The sequence below is a fragment of the Saimiri boliviensis genome, chromosome 17 (assembly GCF_048565385.1).
Source record: "Saimiri boliviensis isolate mSaiBol1 chromosome 17, mSaiBol1.pri, whole genome shotgun sequence".
Lineage (NCBI taxonomy): Eukaryota > Metazoa > Chordata > Mammalia > Primates > Cebidae > Saimiri > Saimiri boliviensis.
In genome coordinates this window covers 1,452,356-1,467,363 of record NC_133465.1, presented here as the reverse complement: position 1 = coordinate 1,467,363, position 15,008 = coordinate 1,452,356, and the positions used below count along the sequence as shown (strand labels likewise).

The window sequence follows — 15,008 nt, the reverse complement described above, 5'->3', positions numbered from 1 at the left end:
GTCTGTGCTAACAGCAGGTAGTCTGAGAAGTGAAGCACTGAGAATAGTAGCAGAGAATAAATGGGAGATTTTTTTTCCCAAGGAATAATAAGATTCTGGCTATATTTTTGGAAGTAGGGCCAAAATTACTTATTAATGAGTTACATATGGGGTATGAGACAAACAGAGGAGTCAAAGATATCTCCAGACAATGGACAAGGAATATTCCTTTCCGGAGACTAAGTGCAGGGCTGAGAAAGAAGCCGGAGTAACCCGCAAGGGGACATTTTAGCTCCACGTGCTCATCCTTGCTCTATACTCTCCCCGTTATATTCTAGGGTAGCTCAGCTTATACTAGACAATCGTGCTGCACAAGCACACATCCTGGGCTGCCCATCATGGGCTGTCCTATGAGCGGTGTTTACCAGCAGAGATCACAGCTCTACAAGATGAAGTGTCCCCTCTGGTGGTCCCCAGCCTCTGGTAGTACAGGCTATTTGAGCATCTGAAGGTGATTAGCTCCCAAAGAAAAGAAAAACTCCTGTTTAGAGAATGAATGAATCTCCCAGAGGGAAGGACCCGTCATAAGGTGTTTGCTCCCTCTGCCTGTACTTAATGGGACAATCAGGGAAGTCCACAGGGACAATCCAAGTCATCTCTGTCCTCTACCTCCTGTTGCATTCTCAGCATTGTTCCCTTTTTAGAAAGAGCCTGTTAACTATCCTAAGTCAAAAAACAGCATTCTGACCTCTGCCCTGTAACTTCCTGATCCTCCTCTTATAAATAGGAGGCAGAGCTGGGATCCCGGGAAGCCAGGAAACAGTGAGCTCAGGAGTCCTTGGCCAGCTCTGCCTGCCCACCAGAAGGATGAAAGTCTCCGTGGCTGCCCTCTCCTGCCTCGTGCTTGTTGCTGCCCTTGGATCCCAGGCCCGGGTCATAAATGGTGAGTTCAGTAACTCTTCTTCCAGGTGACCAGGTCCATGGTAACTCAGGATCTGGGGCAGAGACACATTGCCCTTCTGTGGCTACTCTCCATCCCAGACATGGTTGTGGTACTCATTTAAAGCAGCCGCAGAGTATAGACCCGGCTCTATCTGCAGGCTTTGGACCCTGAGATGGAAATATGCACTATGGCTGGTCACTGTGGGGCCAATTATTCTCCTTTCCACAGCAAAAATTATTTGATACCTTCCCTTAGCTGACATAGGACTATTAAGTGCTAGATTAATAGAAGTGTATTAAAATTACAAATTTGTAGAAAGAAGCATAGAATTGTATGACGCTAAAACTGTTACCTACCATCTATAGTATCATTTTGGTGCATAAATGGAACCAGCCACACAAATGACTCAAGCAAGGTCACCTAACCATCCGATATTTTTGTTTAACAAATGCACATCTAGTACTTTCTATGTACAGGGCAGGCACTGTTTTAAGTGTCTTATAGATATTAACACATCAATTCCACCTAACAACTCTGTGGGGTACATATTGGGTTAAAAAAAAAAAAGCAAATTTGCTGCTTTCATAGGGAAAAACCAAAACATCAATTTTATATAGTGTTTTATATTATTATTGTTGACATTTTACAAATGAGAAAACTGAGGCACAGAACCTTAGATGACTTGGTAGATCATATAGCTAGTAAGTAGTGGAATTAAGATATGAGCTAATTAGGAAGTAGTTATGGAAAGACAAGACCATTTAAGATCTATTTTTACCTTACCCAAACCCTTCTACCTTACCCATATTAAAGTATACCCACAAGCCTCATTACATATAATTCATTTAATGTAGCCATATAAAAAATAAGTTGAAAACACTGGAAAGTGATTAGGGGGCTAAGTTGGTAGCTGAATTGTTATTATCAAGTCTTTATGTTTCAATGTGTAAACTAAATATCAATTTTATTTTATTTATTTTTTATAGAGACGGGGTTTCACCTTGTTGGTCAGGTTGGTTTCGAACTCCCAACCTCAGGTGTCCACCCACCTCAGCCTCCCAAAGTGCTGGGATTACAGGCATGAGCCACTACACCTGGCCTAAATATCAATTTTAAAACTAGCTTTTAAATTATTAAAAGTATAATTAATATAATTGTTATATTAAATGCATATTTAAGTAGTTATTAAATTATATTTAAAGTATATTTAATATAATTATGAAATTATATTTAATGTAGATCTTTAAAGTATATTAAAAGTGTATTTATATATTATATTAAGACATATGCACACATATGATTATTGCAGCACTATTCACAATAGCAAGACTGCGCCGTATCATGTAGACATTCCATTAACTGAACCGCGTTAGATTTTGCAGGTTACTTTTAGTATTTCAAAGTCAACACAACGTTTTCATGTCCACATGTTCAAAAGGTCCCTGAAAAAACTCAAGGCCCTAAGGGAATAAACGGGCCGGGAGGCAAGCCTAGAACCCAGACAGGTGGTAGTGGGTCCAGTGTCAGAGCCTCTCTGCCTCAGGAAGGGGATGAGCAATGGGGTGGGTGGAGATGCTGAAGCACTGCCGCCGCCCAGTGATTTCCTTCCTTGTCCTGTTTGCTTCTTCCAGATGCAGAGACAGAGTCCGTGATGTCAGAGCTTCCATTGGAATATCCGTTAGTTCAGAAAGGTGAGTGGCCAGATACGGCATACATTAGTTCAGAACAGTCAGTGGTCAGATATGGCATATGTTTAAACAGTAAGTAATCAGATCTGGTCCAGCGTCAGAGCCTCTCTGCCTCAGGAGGGGGATGAGCAATGGAGTGGGTGGAGATGATACAACACTATTGCCACCCAGTGATTTCCTTCCCTGTCCTATCTGTTTCTTCCAGATGCAGGGACAGAGTTCGTGGTATCACAGGTTTCAATGGAACAACCAGCAGGTCAGAAGAAATACGGCATACATTCAAAAGCAGTGGGCAGGTGGAGGTCCCCGCTATGAGATCCATTGTCCCTGTTTACAGAACGGAAGGAGAATGAGGGTCCTGAGGGTGGTGAACATGTCCAAGGAAGATCAGGATGGGCCACAAAGCCCTCCTTCAAAGATGCCCCCTCGATTCCCCTCTGGCCGTCCCAAGAGTCTGCTCCTTTGGGGCAGAAGGTGCTTTCTGATGCCTGCCCGTGTCTGCAGATGCCTTTCCCTTCCGGGGGAAATGTTCCTGGTCCTGCTGTGGCCCACCCTGGGTGCCCTCAGACACACAGGCCAATCCTGGGCAGGGTTGAAGCGAGGAGATGCCAGGAAGTGCTGGTTGAGGAGGAGGAAACATCTCTTCCAAGGCACATGCCTTCTCACCCTCCACAGTGCTCTCAAGGAGAAACACTGGCCCTCAGACAACCCTTTTTCTTTCAACAGGTTTAACCCTTCCTGCTGACTGCTGCTTCCACTTCCCTCGACAAACCGTCCGGTGTTCTCTCATGAATTATTATTTTGAAACGGGCAACAAGTGCCCCAGGCCAGCTGTCATGTAAGTACCAAGCTCACGAACCACGTGTTGGGGAAGAAGAAGCCCCCAGCGTCTTGCAGGGAGGACCCGATGGATCGGCATCCATCGGGTCCCACCCTCTGAAGCCTGCCAGGTCCGGGGCAGCTGTGTCCTTATGAGGATCCTGCAGGGCATCAGGGATGAGACATTCCCAGTGGAGAGGAGGTAGGGAAGGGAGAATAAAGCAGACACGAGTTGGCCCAAGGACACTTCCATGAGTCATTAAGGAGCCCCACAGGCTGAGAGGGTCTCAAGACGAAACTGAGCTGCCATCAGCAGAGAGAGGAAAAAAACAGGCTGTGTTGAGTGGGAGATCTGAGAGGCAGGGAGGATGGGGTCCCCTGTCTCCACCCGCTAAACACACCTCACTTTGTAACCTTTCTCTCGCTTGTTCCCCAGCTTCCTCAGCAAGAGTGGGCAACGAATCTGTACCAAACTCAGTGATACAGGAGTTCAGGAGTGCATGAGAAGGCTGACGCCCTACCCAAATTCCCACGTCCGGGAACCAAAATAAACAGACAAAAGAGGCCAGTCATCCAGCTTCAACACCTCTTCTGTGTCTCTTGGCCTGAATTTTCGAAAAAAATTATTGTTGTGTCTGGTAATACAAGCAATGCATCTAATAAAGAGTGTTCAATTTTTAACTTTGCTTGAGTTTTAAGAGGAAATAAACTGATATAAAACTGAAGGAACTGCTGAGCCCCAATATGATTAAATACAAATTCACCTTATATCTCATCTTCTCCTCTCTACTGAAACAGCTCATCTTCAAAGGCTTGGCTACAATTTCAAGAAAGTTTTTTTAAACTCCATCATTTGCCCAGTTAACACCATTTTCTAGTTTACTTAACATTCGATCCATTATAATCCCATAACCATTGTAATTTTTCCCACAATTCCCTTTTGATATTTTCCTATTCACCAAAAGAGAACTACTATTTGTTTCCTTATCAGCCTGCATTTGCACTTCCATGTGTACACCATTTGTTTTATGATAACTACTTCATTCTTTGAGACAGTCTTCAAGGACCTTCTAACTTCCTATTCCAATTTGCAAAAATGCTTTCTGGACCTGCCAAAATAATAATGATAATAATAAGTTACACTGGGATTTCTTCTCATCACACACTTGAGTTCATTCTGCCATGACAGATAGCCCACAGCTTCCTCTTCCTTTGGTTTATTTTCTATTTTGCTAGAAGATCCTTGAACTGCCTTGTGCTTCAAAAGATGACAAAGGCAAACACTCTCCTTTGCTCCATAGGTGCCAGGGCAGGCACAACTCAGGCTTGGCCAATCTATGCTCGCTTCCAGAGATCTGAGCCTGAAACAAGTATTGCAGAGAGGTAGAAAAAGAGAGGACTCCATTGAGGTGACAGTGGTGGTGGCAACAGCTTCCAGGTTTTGGAGGCAGCAATGCAAGCACACGTGCCCCATGACCAGTGCTAGAGGTCAGCACCACTAGCTGCAGTGCCCAGCAGCAGTGGCAGCATTCACACCAGTTGATTCTTGTAGCATGATTTTTGGATGTGGTTTTCGAGCTGGTCTCTCTAGGTTTCTACCTCTGCCTACCAGGTTCAAGCAATTCTTCTGCCTCAGCCTCCCTAGTAGCTGGGATTACAGGCACCCACTACCACGCCTAGCTAATTTCTGTATTTTCAGTAGAAACAGGGTTTTACCCTGTTGGCCAGGTTGGTCTCGAACTCCTGACCTCAGATCATCCACCCACCTTGGCAGCCTTTTTGAGATGGAGTCTTCCTCCGTCACCCAGGCTGGAGTGCAGTGGTGCGATCTTGGTGCACTGCAACATCTACCATGTGGGTTCAAGCGATTCTCCTGCCTCAGCCACCCGAGTAGCTGGAATTCCAGGTACCCACCACGACGACCAGAAAATTTTTGTTTTTTTTCGTAGAGACAGGGTTTGGCCATGTTGGCCAGGCTGGTCTTGAACTCCTGACCTCAAATGATCTGCTTGCCTCAGCCTCCCAAAGTGCTGGGATTATAAACGTAAACTACCCACCAGAACTGGCCCAAGACTTTCCATTCTAACCAAGCATCTAGCCACTCACAGAAGGTCTGGGAGGGGGCAAAAACATGTTACGTGCAGGTTAATTGCATGATACATACTCTCTTCTCACAGTTCCTCAGAAACAGCATGTTCTTTTTTGTTTCCTTGCTTTGTGTGGTGCCCTCTGCCAGGCATGCCATCCTCTCAACTCTGCCCAGCAAAACACAACCCAACCTCAAGAGCTCAGATTAGATGCTCCCATAAAACCTTTCCCCTTCATCCCAGCCAGAAGGGCCCATCGCCCTTTCTCTGGAATCTTGAAGCATACATTTATTGTCACTCAAAAAGATTATTATTGAGCAGCTACTTCAGGTTATACATTGTGCCAGGCATTAGGAAAACTATGAAAAGCAAACAAAGTAGAATATTGTCCTTCAAGAATATATCAGACCAGGGCCGGGTGGGGTGGCTCACGTCTGTAATCCCAGTACTTTGGGAGGCCGAGGTGAACAGATCACCTGAGGTCAGGAGTTCAAGATCAGCCTACCAACCTGGCGAAACCTTGTTTCTACGGAAAACACAAAAATTAGCCAGGCATGGAGATGGGCACCCTGAATCCCAGCTACTCAGGAGACTGAGGCAGGAGAATCGCTTGAACCCAGAAGGCAGAGGTTGAAGTGAGCCGAGATCATGCCACTGCACTCCAGCCTGGGTGACAGAGCAAGACTCTGCCTCAGAAAAAAAAAAAAAAAAAAAAAAGAATATGTCAGTTCATAGAAAAGACTGAAAATAAGAATAAGAATGATGCTTGGGCACAACAAATCATATCTAATTCATTGCCAAGTCTCCAGAGTTTTATGCAACATTGGAGCAAAAACAGGAAGCTATTTATCCTAGAGGCAACCAACCTGGGACTCAAGTCTCCCCAGGCCCTAGCTGGACTGGCCGATGGCTGAAGAGACCACATGATATTGAAGCATCGCATTTAGAAAGCTGTGCGATAGACAAGGCTTCTGAAACTCAGCATGCATAAGACTCACCAGGTAAGGCTTGCGGAAACACAGATTGTGGGCTCCCACTTCCAGAAATCTGGTTCAGGAGGACATGGGTAGTGCCAAAGAATCAGCATTTCTAACGAGTTTCCAGGTGATGCTGATGCTGCAGAGAGCAGTGGAAATTTGAAGAGGAATTCACTCCTGACTTCGTAACTTCGCCATTCTTTGCAGTATTCTAAACAGCACATATTTCTTTAGTGATCAAAAAATTAAAAAGTTGAAAAATGCGTATTGGGCCTAGTACTTGGAGAAATGGAATTTGAAATTCCTCCTGGAGAAAGCTCGGAATTTGTTTCTTCCCAAGCAACATCAGAATCATCTTCTGTAAGTTCCGGTCCCTCTCATGCTAATAGAAAAACTGGAGTAACTTCTACTGCCTCAGTGAGCAAGCCCAAAACCCCATTAGTGGCGAGGAAGAAAGTATTCCGAGCATCGGTGGCTCTAACGCCAACGGCTCCTTCTAGAACAGGCTCTGTACAGACGCCTCCAGATTTGGAAAGTTCTGAGGAAGTTGATGCAGCTGGAGAAGCCCCAGAGGTTAGAGGACCTAAATCTGAAGTGGAAGAAGGGCATGGAAAACTCCCAGTAATGCCAGCTGCTGAGGAAATGCATAAAAATGTGGAGCAAGATGCGTTGCAGCAAGTCATACGGGAGATTAGAGTCTATCATTGGGGAGATGAGACGGGAACTTGTAAGTGGACTTTTGGCAGCGTTATCTTCAAGTAAAACATCTAATTCTAAGCAAGATAATCATTAAATGGAAATTATAGGTTGGCATGGATCCTATTAGCTGTGTAATACTGGAGTTACCAATGGTAGGCACTGGTGGAGGTGTTACTTGTGCTTTAGAAGATACTTGCTGTTGAACTGGGTGACTGTATACAGTGTACAATGTGTATTTCTTCAAGTGTATCTTCTAAAAAAAATACATAGAAACTTAGACACTTTGCTATTTCTTTTCTAAACTATCAAAAACTGTAGCAGTTTGAAAAGCCTAATATTTATTTGTATGTCAATATTTTTCATTTGATTCCCTATTAGAATTAATTATAAAACTTGAAGACTTCCAGACTTATCCAACTTATAAATAACGTATTTCTTCATACTGGCTTCTTAAAACACTGACTTCTATGAGGTATTTACTGTGCAATAACTGATTCATTTTTTGAGAGCTTGAAGCAACCAATTTCTCCCTCCACTGCTGTTACTTAATGTCACTACCAAGAAGCAAAACTGTTCTGTTGTTAAAAAATAATTGCTCTTAATTCTTGAAAAGTTACTAATAGCAGTAGGATAGAATTATATGAGGTTACCTACAACTACTTAACGTTCTTACACTGTAAGCCTTCTTGCTTTACTCAAGACAAATGTAATTTTATCATTTCTTATGTAGTATTTTTCTTATCGAAATGTGCCTTATGTTAAACGCTGTACTTTCAGTTTTTGCATTGTCCAGACTTCTTTATTAGATGGAGATGTTTCTTCTTCCGTCTTTTAGACTAAATAGTAGAGTATCATCCAAATAATGGAGCCCATGACTTGAATGAATATAAATGAATAAGCTAGTGTTTGTTTTTTCAAAATGGAAGTAATTTAGATTTGTTCTCTTCCATACATAAAATGATTTTAGTTGTTTAACCAGTGAAAGCTGTTTGTTTTATGAAAAAAAAAAAAAGGAAAATGTTTTCCTATTTGGTTTTATATGTGTTAAATAAATGTGTAAAGTAACCACCAAAAAAAAAAATTTTTTTTTCATCTGATAGATGACAATTTCCCCCACAGGAGTCATGCCATTTTGCACCCCCACCAGTAATGTGGGGGCAGGTCTGCTTCGCATGGGGCTTTTCTAGAGTTGTCATGCCCTGAGCCTGCATGGTGGGAGACAGTGAGCCTGGAGAGGGCAGAGCCAGCGCATTATCTGATCTAAGATGCTTCCAACGATCCAGGGAAGAAGGTGATGGGTTGGAGGCGGGGCAGGCTCCCGCAGGCTGGGGAGGGACCTCCAGAAGGCAGTTACTGTTTGCGAGGCAGTGCCAGCTGACCTGCAGTGGGATGAGGACGCTGTGCTGCCCCATGGCCCTGGGGATGAGGTGCAGTTCTGGGAGGAAGCCCTGACCTGCAGAGAGCCAGGCAGTCCTCATCGGTGTTGCACTGCATTTGGCTAAATGGTCGTCTGCACCCATGTATCTGAAAGTTAGATGGCATTCCCTGTAGGCCTTAGGAAAGCTGGCTCACCAATTTATTACTGAAATTTATTTCAATTCTATCTTTGCCCAAAAAAGTACCTGAGGCCGCCAGGCTGACTTTGGTGGGCTTTTTTTGACCATGAGTGGTAGAAACATGGTTCTACCAACCAAATGTGTGCACACACCATGCTGCAGCTGCTGGGCCACCTGTCTGTCCTGCCAACTGGACACAAGCTTCATGGCGGCAGGGACTGTCCTCATTCCCCATAGTGGGCTCAGTGGCACATGGCAGGTGCTTCATTAATAAATGCTCTGGAAGGACTGAGTACCATGGTTACAGCACAGCACTGCACTGTGCTTTTCAAGTATTTTACTGTAGATTATCCCACATACACTCTCAAAACAGGCATTCCCCATCAAGCACTGCTAGGCTCCCACTGTCCACTGTGGAGCCAAGGCCGAGGCGAGGTCAGGCAGATGGCATGGCTCTTGCAATCTAGCTCTTCCAGCTGGACTAGCCGTGGGGTTTAACTGCTCCTTTAGTGGGCTGGTGGAGGGCTGGATTTGGAGAAGTTGCCCAGAGAGAGCCTTAGTATCTGGTATCAGAGGTGTCTTAGGCAGTCTGAGGCTGGTGACTGAGGAGTGAAGCAGGCCTTGGCTAACTGGCTGCCTGGTGAGGGAGGGGTCAGGCCAAGAAGCAGGGCCCCCGGGCAGGGCTCATGGACTCGCCAGGAAGCTGAGGACTGTTCTGGGCTGCCCCAGGGAAGGGTTTAGCTTCGAAGCAGCTGGGAGCCAGCCCCAGGCTCTGCTTCTGGGACTCTAGCCTCTGATCTGTCAGGAAGTGGGATATCAAATCAGCGTGGATGTGGGCCTGGGGTTTTTGGATAGCTTGTCCCCGGAGTAGCATCTGGTTCTAAACCATACCCACAACAGCCTGTGGGTCCCACTCTGGCTCCTGCACACAAACTCAAGCCACTTGCTGCCTCTTCCAGGCTGGCCTCCCCAGCACCAGCTGCTCCATCAGCAAACTGCCACCACCTCTGAAAGAGGGCACTGACTGCCCTTCTTTGCACAGATAAATCCAGAATGCCTGACTGACTGTGGAGGTATAGGGCAGGCACCCCCTCTTCCCCTGCTCAGGGGAGCAGGGCCCCATATAGTCCCACAGCCTTGATGTGGCTGGACAGGGGAAGGATCCCAGCAGGAAGTGACAGCAGAGAGGAGGTGGGGAGGGCTGGTGCATCCGCAGCAGGGCAGGGGCATGAAGTCCTGGGGCACCAGTTCAGCTAAGGCCCTACTTGTGTGCCTTTCCAGGCCCCTCTGAAGCCAGCTGGAGCCTAGCCCTCATCCCCAGTCTCAGGGTCACTCAGGCTGTCTGCCTTCCCCTTTTAAGGTGCGCCTCCCAGACCTTGCTGTGGAGACTGGCCTGTCCACAGCTGTACTCTCCTGGACCGATTCTGTACTGGATTCTGCAGTAGCTGCTCCACTGAGCTCTGTACTCGTCAGCACTGTGGGCAGGAGGCCGAGAGCTCCAGGTGGGCATCAGCCCCTCCTGTCTCCTTCAGAGCTGGGTGTCCTTGGTGTAGAAGGAGGCGGGTCCACCATCTCAGTGGGTCAAAGACTCCAGGCACACAGGGCAGGGCCAGCGGAAGACAGCCAGACAGGCTGGTGCTTCTTCCCTCCTACCCTGACCCAAGAGTTGGGCCCGGTTAGGCCTGTGTCCTTCAACAGTGGGAAGGGGAGGTGAAATCTAGACATCAGGACTGTGTTCCCCATTGAGGGAGAAGGGAGGGAGGTTGTTTGGAAGATGGGGACTGTGGGTTCTGGGGTGAGCCCGGGGATAGGCTCCTTCTCCCAGAGTCCAGTAAGGCAGTTAGTCTAGGAAAGTGAGGTCCTGGCGAGGGTGTGGGAAGAGCCTAGGTGTGAGTTCCCAGCCCATGGCAGACCCTGTTTTTTAAAAACTCCCTTGTTCCAAGGGCTTTCCAACATCGCCTTCAACTGCATGATCTTGGGCACTCTGTTTATTGGGGGCTCCCTTGTGACCGGACAGCAGCTGACAGGGGGAGACCTCATGTCCTTCCTGGTGGCCTCCCAGACGGTGCAAAGGTCCATGGCCAACCTCTCCAACCTGTTTGGTCAGGTGGTCCAGGGGCTGAGCACAGGCGCCCGGGTCTTCGAGTACATGGCCCTGAGTCCCTGCACCCCGCTGTCTGGGGGCTGCTGCATCCCCAAAGAGCACCTGCGTGGCACCATCACATTTCACAACGTCCCGGCTTCGAGGTGCTGAAAGACTTCACCCTGACACTGCCCCCTGGCCAGATCACGGCCCTCGTGGGCCAGTCTGGGGGAGGAAAGACCACCGTGGCTTCCCTGCTGGAGCGCTTCTACCACCCCACAGCAGAGGTGGTGGGGGTAGTGCTTCCATGTCTGCCTGCTCCCAGCTGTCTTTGGCCAAAGACCAAGGCCTCTCCATCACGGTGTCGGGAAAGCTGGATGCTGTCACGAAAGCTCGGAAGGACACTGCTGCTAGACTGCAGACTCAGGCCGCAGCAACTGTCGCTCTTCCCAAAGAACGCCATCGCTTTGTTATTGGCAAAAATGGAGAGAAACTGCAAGACTTGGAGCTAAAAACTGCAACCAAAATCCAGATCCCATGCCCGGATGACCCCAGCAATCAGATCAAGATCACTGGCACCAAAGAGGGCATTGAGAAAGCTCACCATGAAGACTTGCTCATCTCTGCCGAGCAGGACAAACATGCCGTGAGAGGCTAGAAGTAGAAAAGGCATTCAACCCCTTCATCGCCAGGTCGTGTCATAGGCTGGTTGGCGAGATCATGCAGGAGACAGGGCCGCGCGCACATCAATATTCCCCCACCCAGTGTCAACCGGACAGAGATCGTCTTTACCCGAGAGAAGGAACAACTGGCTCAGGCTGTGGCTCCCATCAGGAAGATTTATAAGGAGAAGAAAAAGAAGACTACAACCATCACAATGGAAGTGAAGAAATCCCAGCCCAAGTATGTCATGGGGCCCAAGCACAATTCTTTGAAGGAGATCCTTGAGAGAGCCAGCGTTTCAGTTGAGATCCCATCCTCAGACAGCATCTCAGAGACTGTAATACTTCGAGGCGAGCCTGAAAAGTTAGGTCAGGCTTTGACTGAAGTCTATGCCAAGGCCAATAGCTTCACTGTCTCCTCTGTCGCCACCCCTTCCTGGCTTCACAGTTTCATCATTGGCAAGAAAGGACAGAACCCGGCCAAAATCATTCAGCAGATGCCACAGGTTCACATCGAGTTCACAGAGGGCAAAGGCAAGACCACCCTGGAGGCCCCTACCAAGGATGTCAGTGTGGCCCAGGAACAGATAGAAAGCATGGTCAAAGATTTGATTAACCAGATGGACTACGTAGAGATCAATATCAACCAGGCCGGGCGCGGTGACTCACGCCTGTAATCCCAGCACTTTGGGAGGCCGAGACGGGTGGATCACGAGATCAAGAGATCGAGACCATCCTGGTCAACATGGTGAAACCCCGTCTCTACTAAAAATACAAAAAATTAGCTGGGCATGGTGGCGCGTGCCTGTAATCCCAGCTACTCGGGAGGCTGAGGCAGGAGAATTGCTTGAACCCAGGAGGCGGAGGTTGCGGTGAGCCGAGATCGCGCCATTGCACTCCAGCCTGGGTAACAAGAGCGAAACTCCTTCTCAAAAAAAAAAAAAAAAATCGACCACAAGTTCCACAGGCACCTCCTTGGGAAGAGTGGTGCCAACATAAACAGAATCAAGGACCAGTACAAGGTGTCCGTGCGCATCCCTCCCGACCGTGAGAAGAACAACTTGATCCGCATTGAGGGGGACCCGCAGGGTGTGCAGCAGGTCAAGCGAGAGCTGCTGGAGCTTGCGTCTCGCATGGAAAATGAGCGTACCAAGGATCTAATCATTGAGCAGAGATTTCTTCGCACAATCATTGGGCAGAAGGGTGAACGGATCCGTGAAATTTGTGACAAATTCCCAGAGGTTATCATCAATTTCCCAGACCCAGCACCAAAAAGTGACATCGTCCAGCTCAGAGGACCCAAGAATGAGGTGGAAAAATGTACAAAATACATGCAGAAGATGGTGACAGATCTGGTGGAAAACAGCTACTCAATTTCTGGTCCCATCTTCAAACAGTGCCACAAGAACATCATTGGGAAAGGAGGTGCAAACTTTAAAATCGTGAGGAAAGCAACACCAACATTGATCTTCCAGCAGAGAATAGCAATTCAGAGACCATTATCATCACAGGCAAGCGAGCCCACTGCAAAGCTGCCCGGAGCAGGATTCTGTCTATTCAGAAAGACCTGGCCAACATGGCTGAGGTCTCCATCCCCGCCAAGCCGCACAACTCCCTCGTTGGCACCAAGGGCCGTCTGATCTGCTCCATCATGGAGGAGTGTGGCGGAGTCCACGTTCACTTTCCCGTGGAAGGTTCAGGAAGCGACACTCTTGCTATCAGGGGCCCTTCCTCGGACGTGGAGAAGGCCAAGAAGCAGCTCCTACATCTGGCGGAAGAGAAGCAAACCAAAAGTTTCACCGTTGACATCCGCGCCAAACCAGAATACCACAAATTCGTCATCGGCAAGGGGGGTGGCAAAATTCACAAGGTGCGTGACAGCACTGGAGCACGTGTCGTCTTCCCTGCGGCCAGGGACAAGGACCAGGACCTGATCACTATCATCGGAAAGGAGGATGCTGTCCAGGAGGCAAAGAAGGAGGTGGAGGCCTTCATCCAAAACCTGGATAATGTGGTGGAAGACTACATGCTGGTGGACCCCAGGCACCACCGCCACTTCGTCATCCAAAGAGGCCAGGTCTTGCAGGAGACTGCTGAAGAGTATGGTGGCGTGATGGTCAGCCTCCCACGCTCTGGCACACACAGTGACAAAGTCACCCTCAAAGGCACCAAGGACTGTGTGGAGGCAGCCAAGAAGTGCATTCAGGAGATCACTGAGAACCTGGAAGCTCAGGTGACATTAGAATGTGCTATACCCCAGAAATTCCATCCATCTGTCATGGGCCCCAAAGGTTCCAGAATCCAGCAGATTACTCGGGATTTCAATGTTCAAATTAAATTCCCAGGTAGAGAGGAGAACCCAGTTCACAGTGTAGGGCCAGCTGTCCAGGAGAACGGGGACAAAGCTGGGGAGGGGAGAGAGGCCAAAGACGCTGACCCTGGCTCTCCAAGGAGGTGTGACATCATCATCGTCTCCGGCCGGAAAGAAACGTGTGAGGCTGCCAAGGAAGCCCTGCAGGCACTGGTTCCTGTCACCATCGAAGTAGAGGTGCCCTTTGACCTTCACCGTTACATCATTGGGCAGAAAGGAAGCAGGAGCCGCAAGATGATGGATGAGTTTGAGGTAAACACACATGTGCCAGCCCCTGAGCTGCAGTCCGACATCATTGCCATCACAGGCCTCGCTGCAAATTTGGACCGGGCCAAGGCTGGACTTCTGGAGCATGTGAAGGAACTGCAGGCTGAGCAGGAGGACCGGGCTTTAAGGAGTTTTAAGCTGAGTGTCACTGTAGACCCCAAATACCATCCCAAGATTATTGGGAGAAAGGGGGCAGTGATTACCCAAATCCAGCTGGAGCATGACATGAACATCCACTTCCCTGATAAGGACGATGGGAGCCAGCCTCAGGACCAAATTACCATCACAGGGTACGAAAAGAACCCAGAAGCTGCCAGGGACGCTATATGGAGAATTGTGGGTGAACTCGAGCAGATGGTTTCTGAGGAGGTCCCGCTGGACCACCGTGTTCACGCCCGCATCATCGGGGCCCAAGACAAAGTCATTCGCAAAATTATGGACGAATTCAAGGTGGACATTCGCTTCCCACAGAGCGGGGCCCCAGACCCCAACTGCGTCACTGTGACAGGGCTCCCAGAAACGTGGAGGAAGCCACTGACCACATTCTCAACCTGGAGGAGGAATACCTGGCCGATGCGGTGGACAGCGAGGCGCTGCAGGTGTACATGAAACGCCTGGCACACGAGGAGGCCAAGGCGCCATCCAGAGGCTTTGTGGTGCGGGACGCACCCTGGGCTGCCAGCAGCAGTGAAAAGGCTCCTAACATGAGCAGCTCTGAGGAATTTCCCAGCTTTAGGGCACAGGTGGCTCCCAAGACCCTCCCTTGGGGCCCCAAACAGTAACGTTCAAAAAGCAGAAACTTCTCCAGCCTGCTGACCCGAACCCAACCACACAATGGTTTGTCTCCATCTGACCCAGCGGCTGGACACTCCGTAAA

General features: G+C 48.4%; 2 protein-coding genes and 1 pseudogene across 2 annotated transcripts; all 3 read left to right on the top strand.

Annotated features, from left to right (window-relative positions):
* The first annotated feature begins 773 nt into the window (after positions 1 to 773).
* CCL15 (C-C motif chemokine ligand 15) lies at positions 774 to 4,110 on the top strand. The gene is made up of 5 exons (XM_010339667.2): positions 774 to 922; positions 2,554 to 2,613; positions 2,816 to 2,866; positions 3,337 to 3,448; positions 3,866 to 4,110. The coding sequence occupies exons 1-5, from the start codon at positions 847 to 849 to the stop codon at positions 3,978 to 3,980; spliced, it is 414 nt and encodes a 137-aa protein (XP_010337969.1). The 5' UTR covers positions 774 to 846; the 3' UTR covers positions 3,981 to 4,110.
* Positions 4,111 to 6,499: 2,389 nt separating this feature from the next.
* LOC101048219 (protein ITPRID2-like) lies at positions 6,500 to 7,434 on the top strand (annotated as a pseudogene).
* A 4,102-nt stretch (positions 7,435 to 11,536) lies between these two features.
* LOC101047892 (vigilin-like) lies at positions 11,537 to 14,913 on the top strand. Its single transcript, XM_010339666.3, is given in 5 exon segments — positions 11,537 to 11,575; positions 11,577 to 12,134; positions 12,441 to 12,930; positions 12,933 to 14,645; positions 14,648 to 14,913. Coding segments are annotated over 5 exon segments (3,051 nt in total). The 5' UTR covers positions 11,537 to 11,551.
* Positions 14,914 to 15,008: the final 95 nt, after the last annotated feature.

Bases quoted from the DNA above. Each gene is read 5' to 3' on its own strand.
- CCL15 (XM_010339667.2), top strand. From the start codon at position 847: ATGAAAGTCTCCGTGGCTGCCCTCTCCTGCCTCGTGCTTGTTGCTGCC. The intron at 2,614-2,815 runs GTGAGTGGCCAG...TGTTTCTTCCAG, and splicing joins ATATCCGTTAGTTCAGAAAG to ATGCAGGGACAGAGTTCGTG. The intron at 2,867-3,336 runs GTCAGAAGAAAT...TTCTTTCAACAG, and splicing joins TTCAATGGAACAACCAGCAG to GTTTAACCCTTCCTGCTGAC.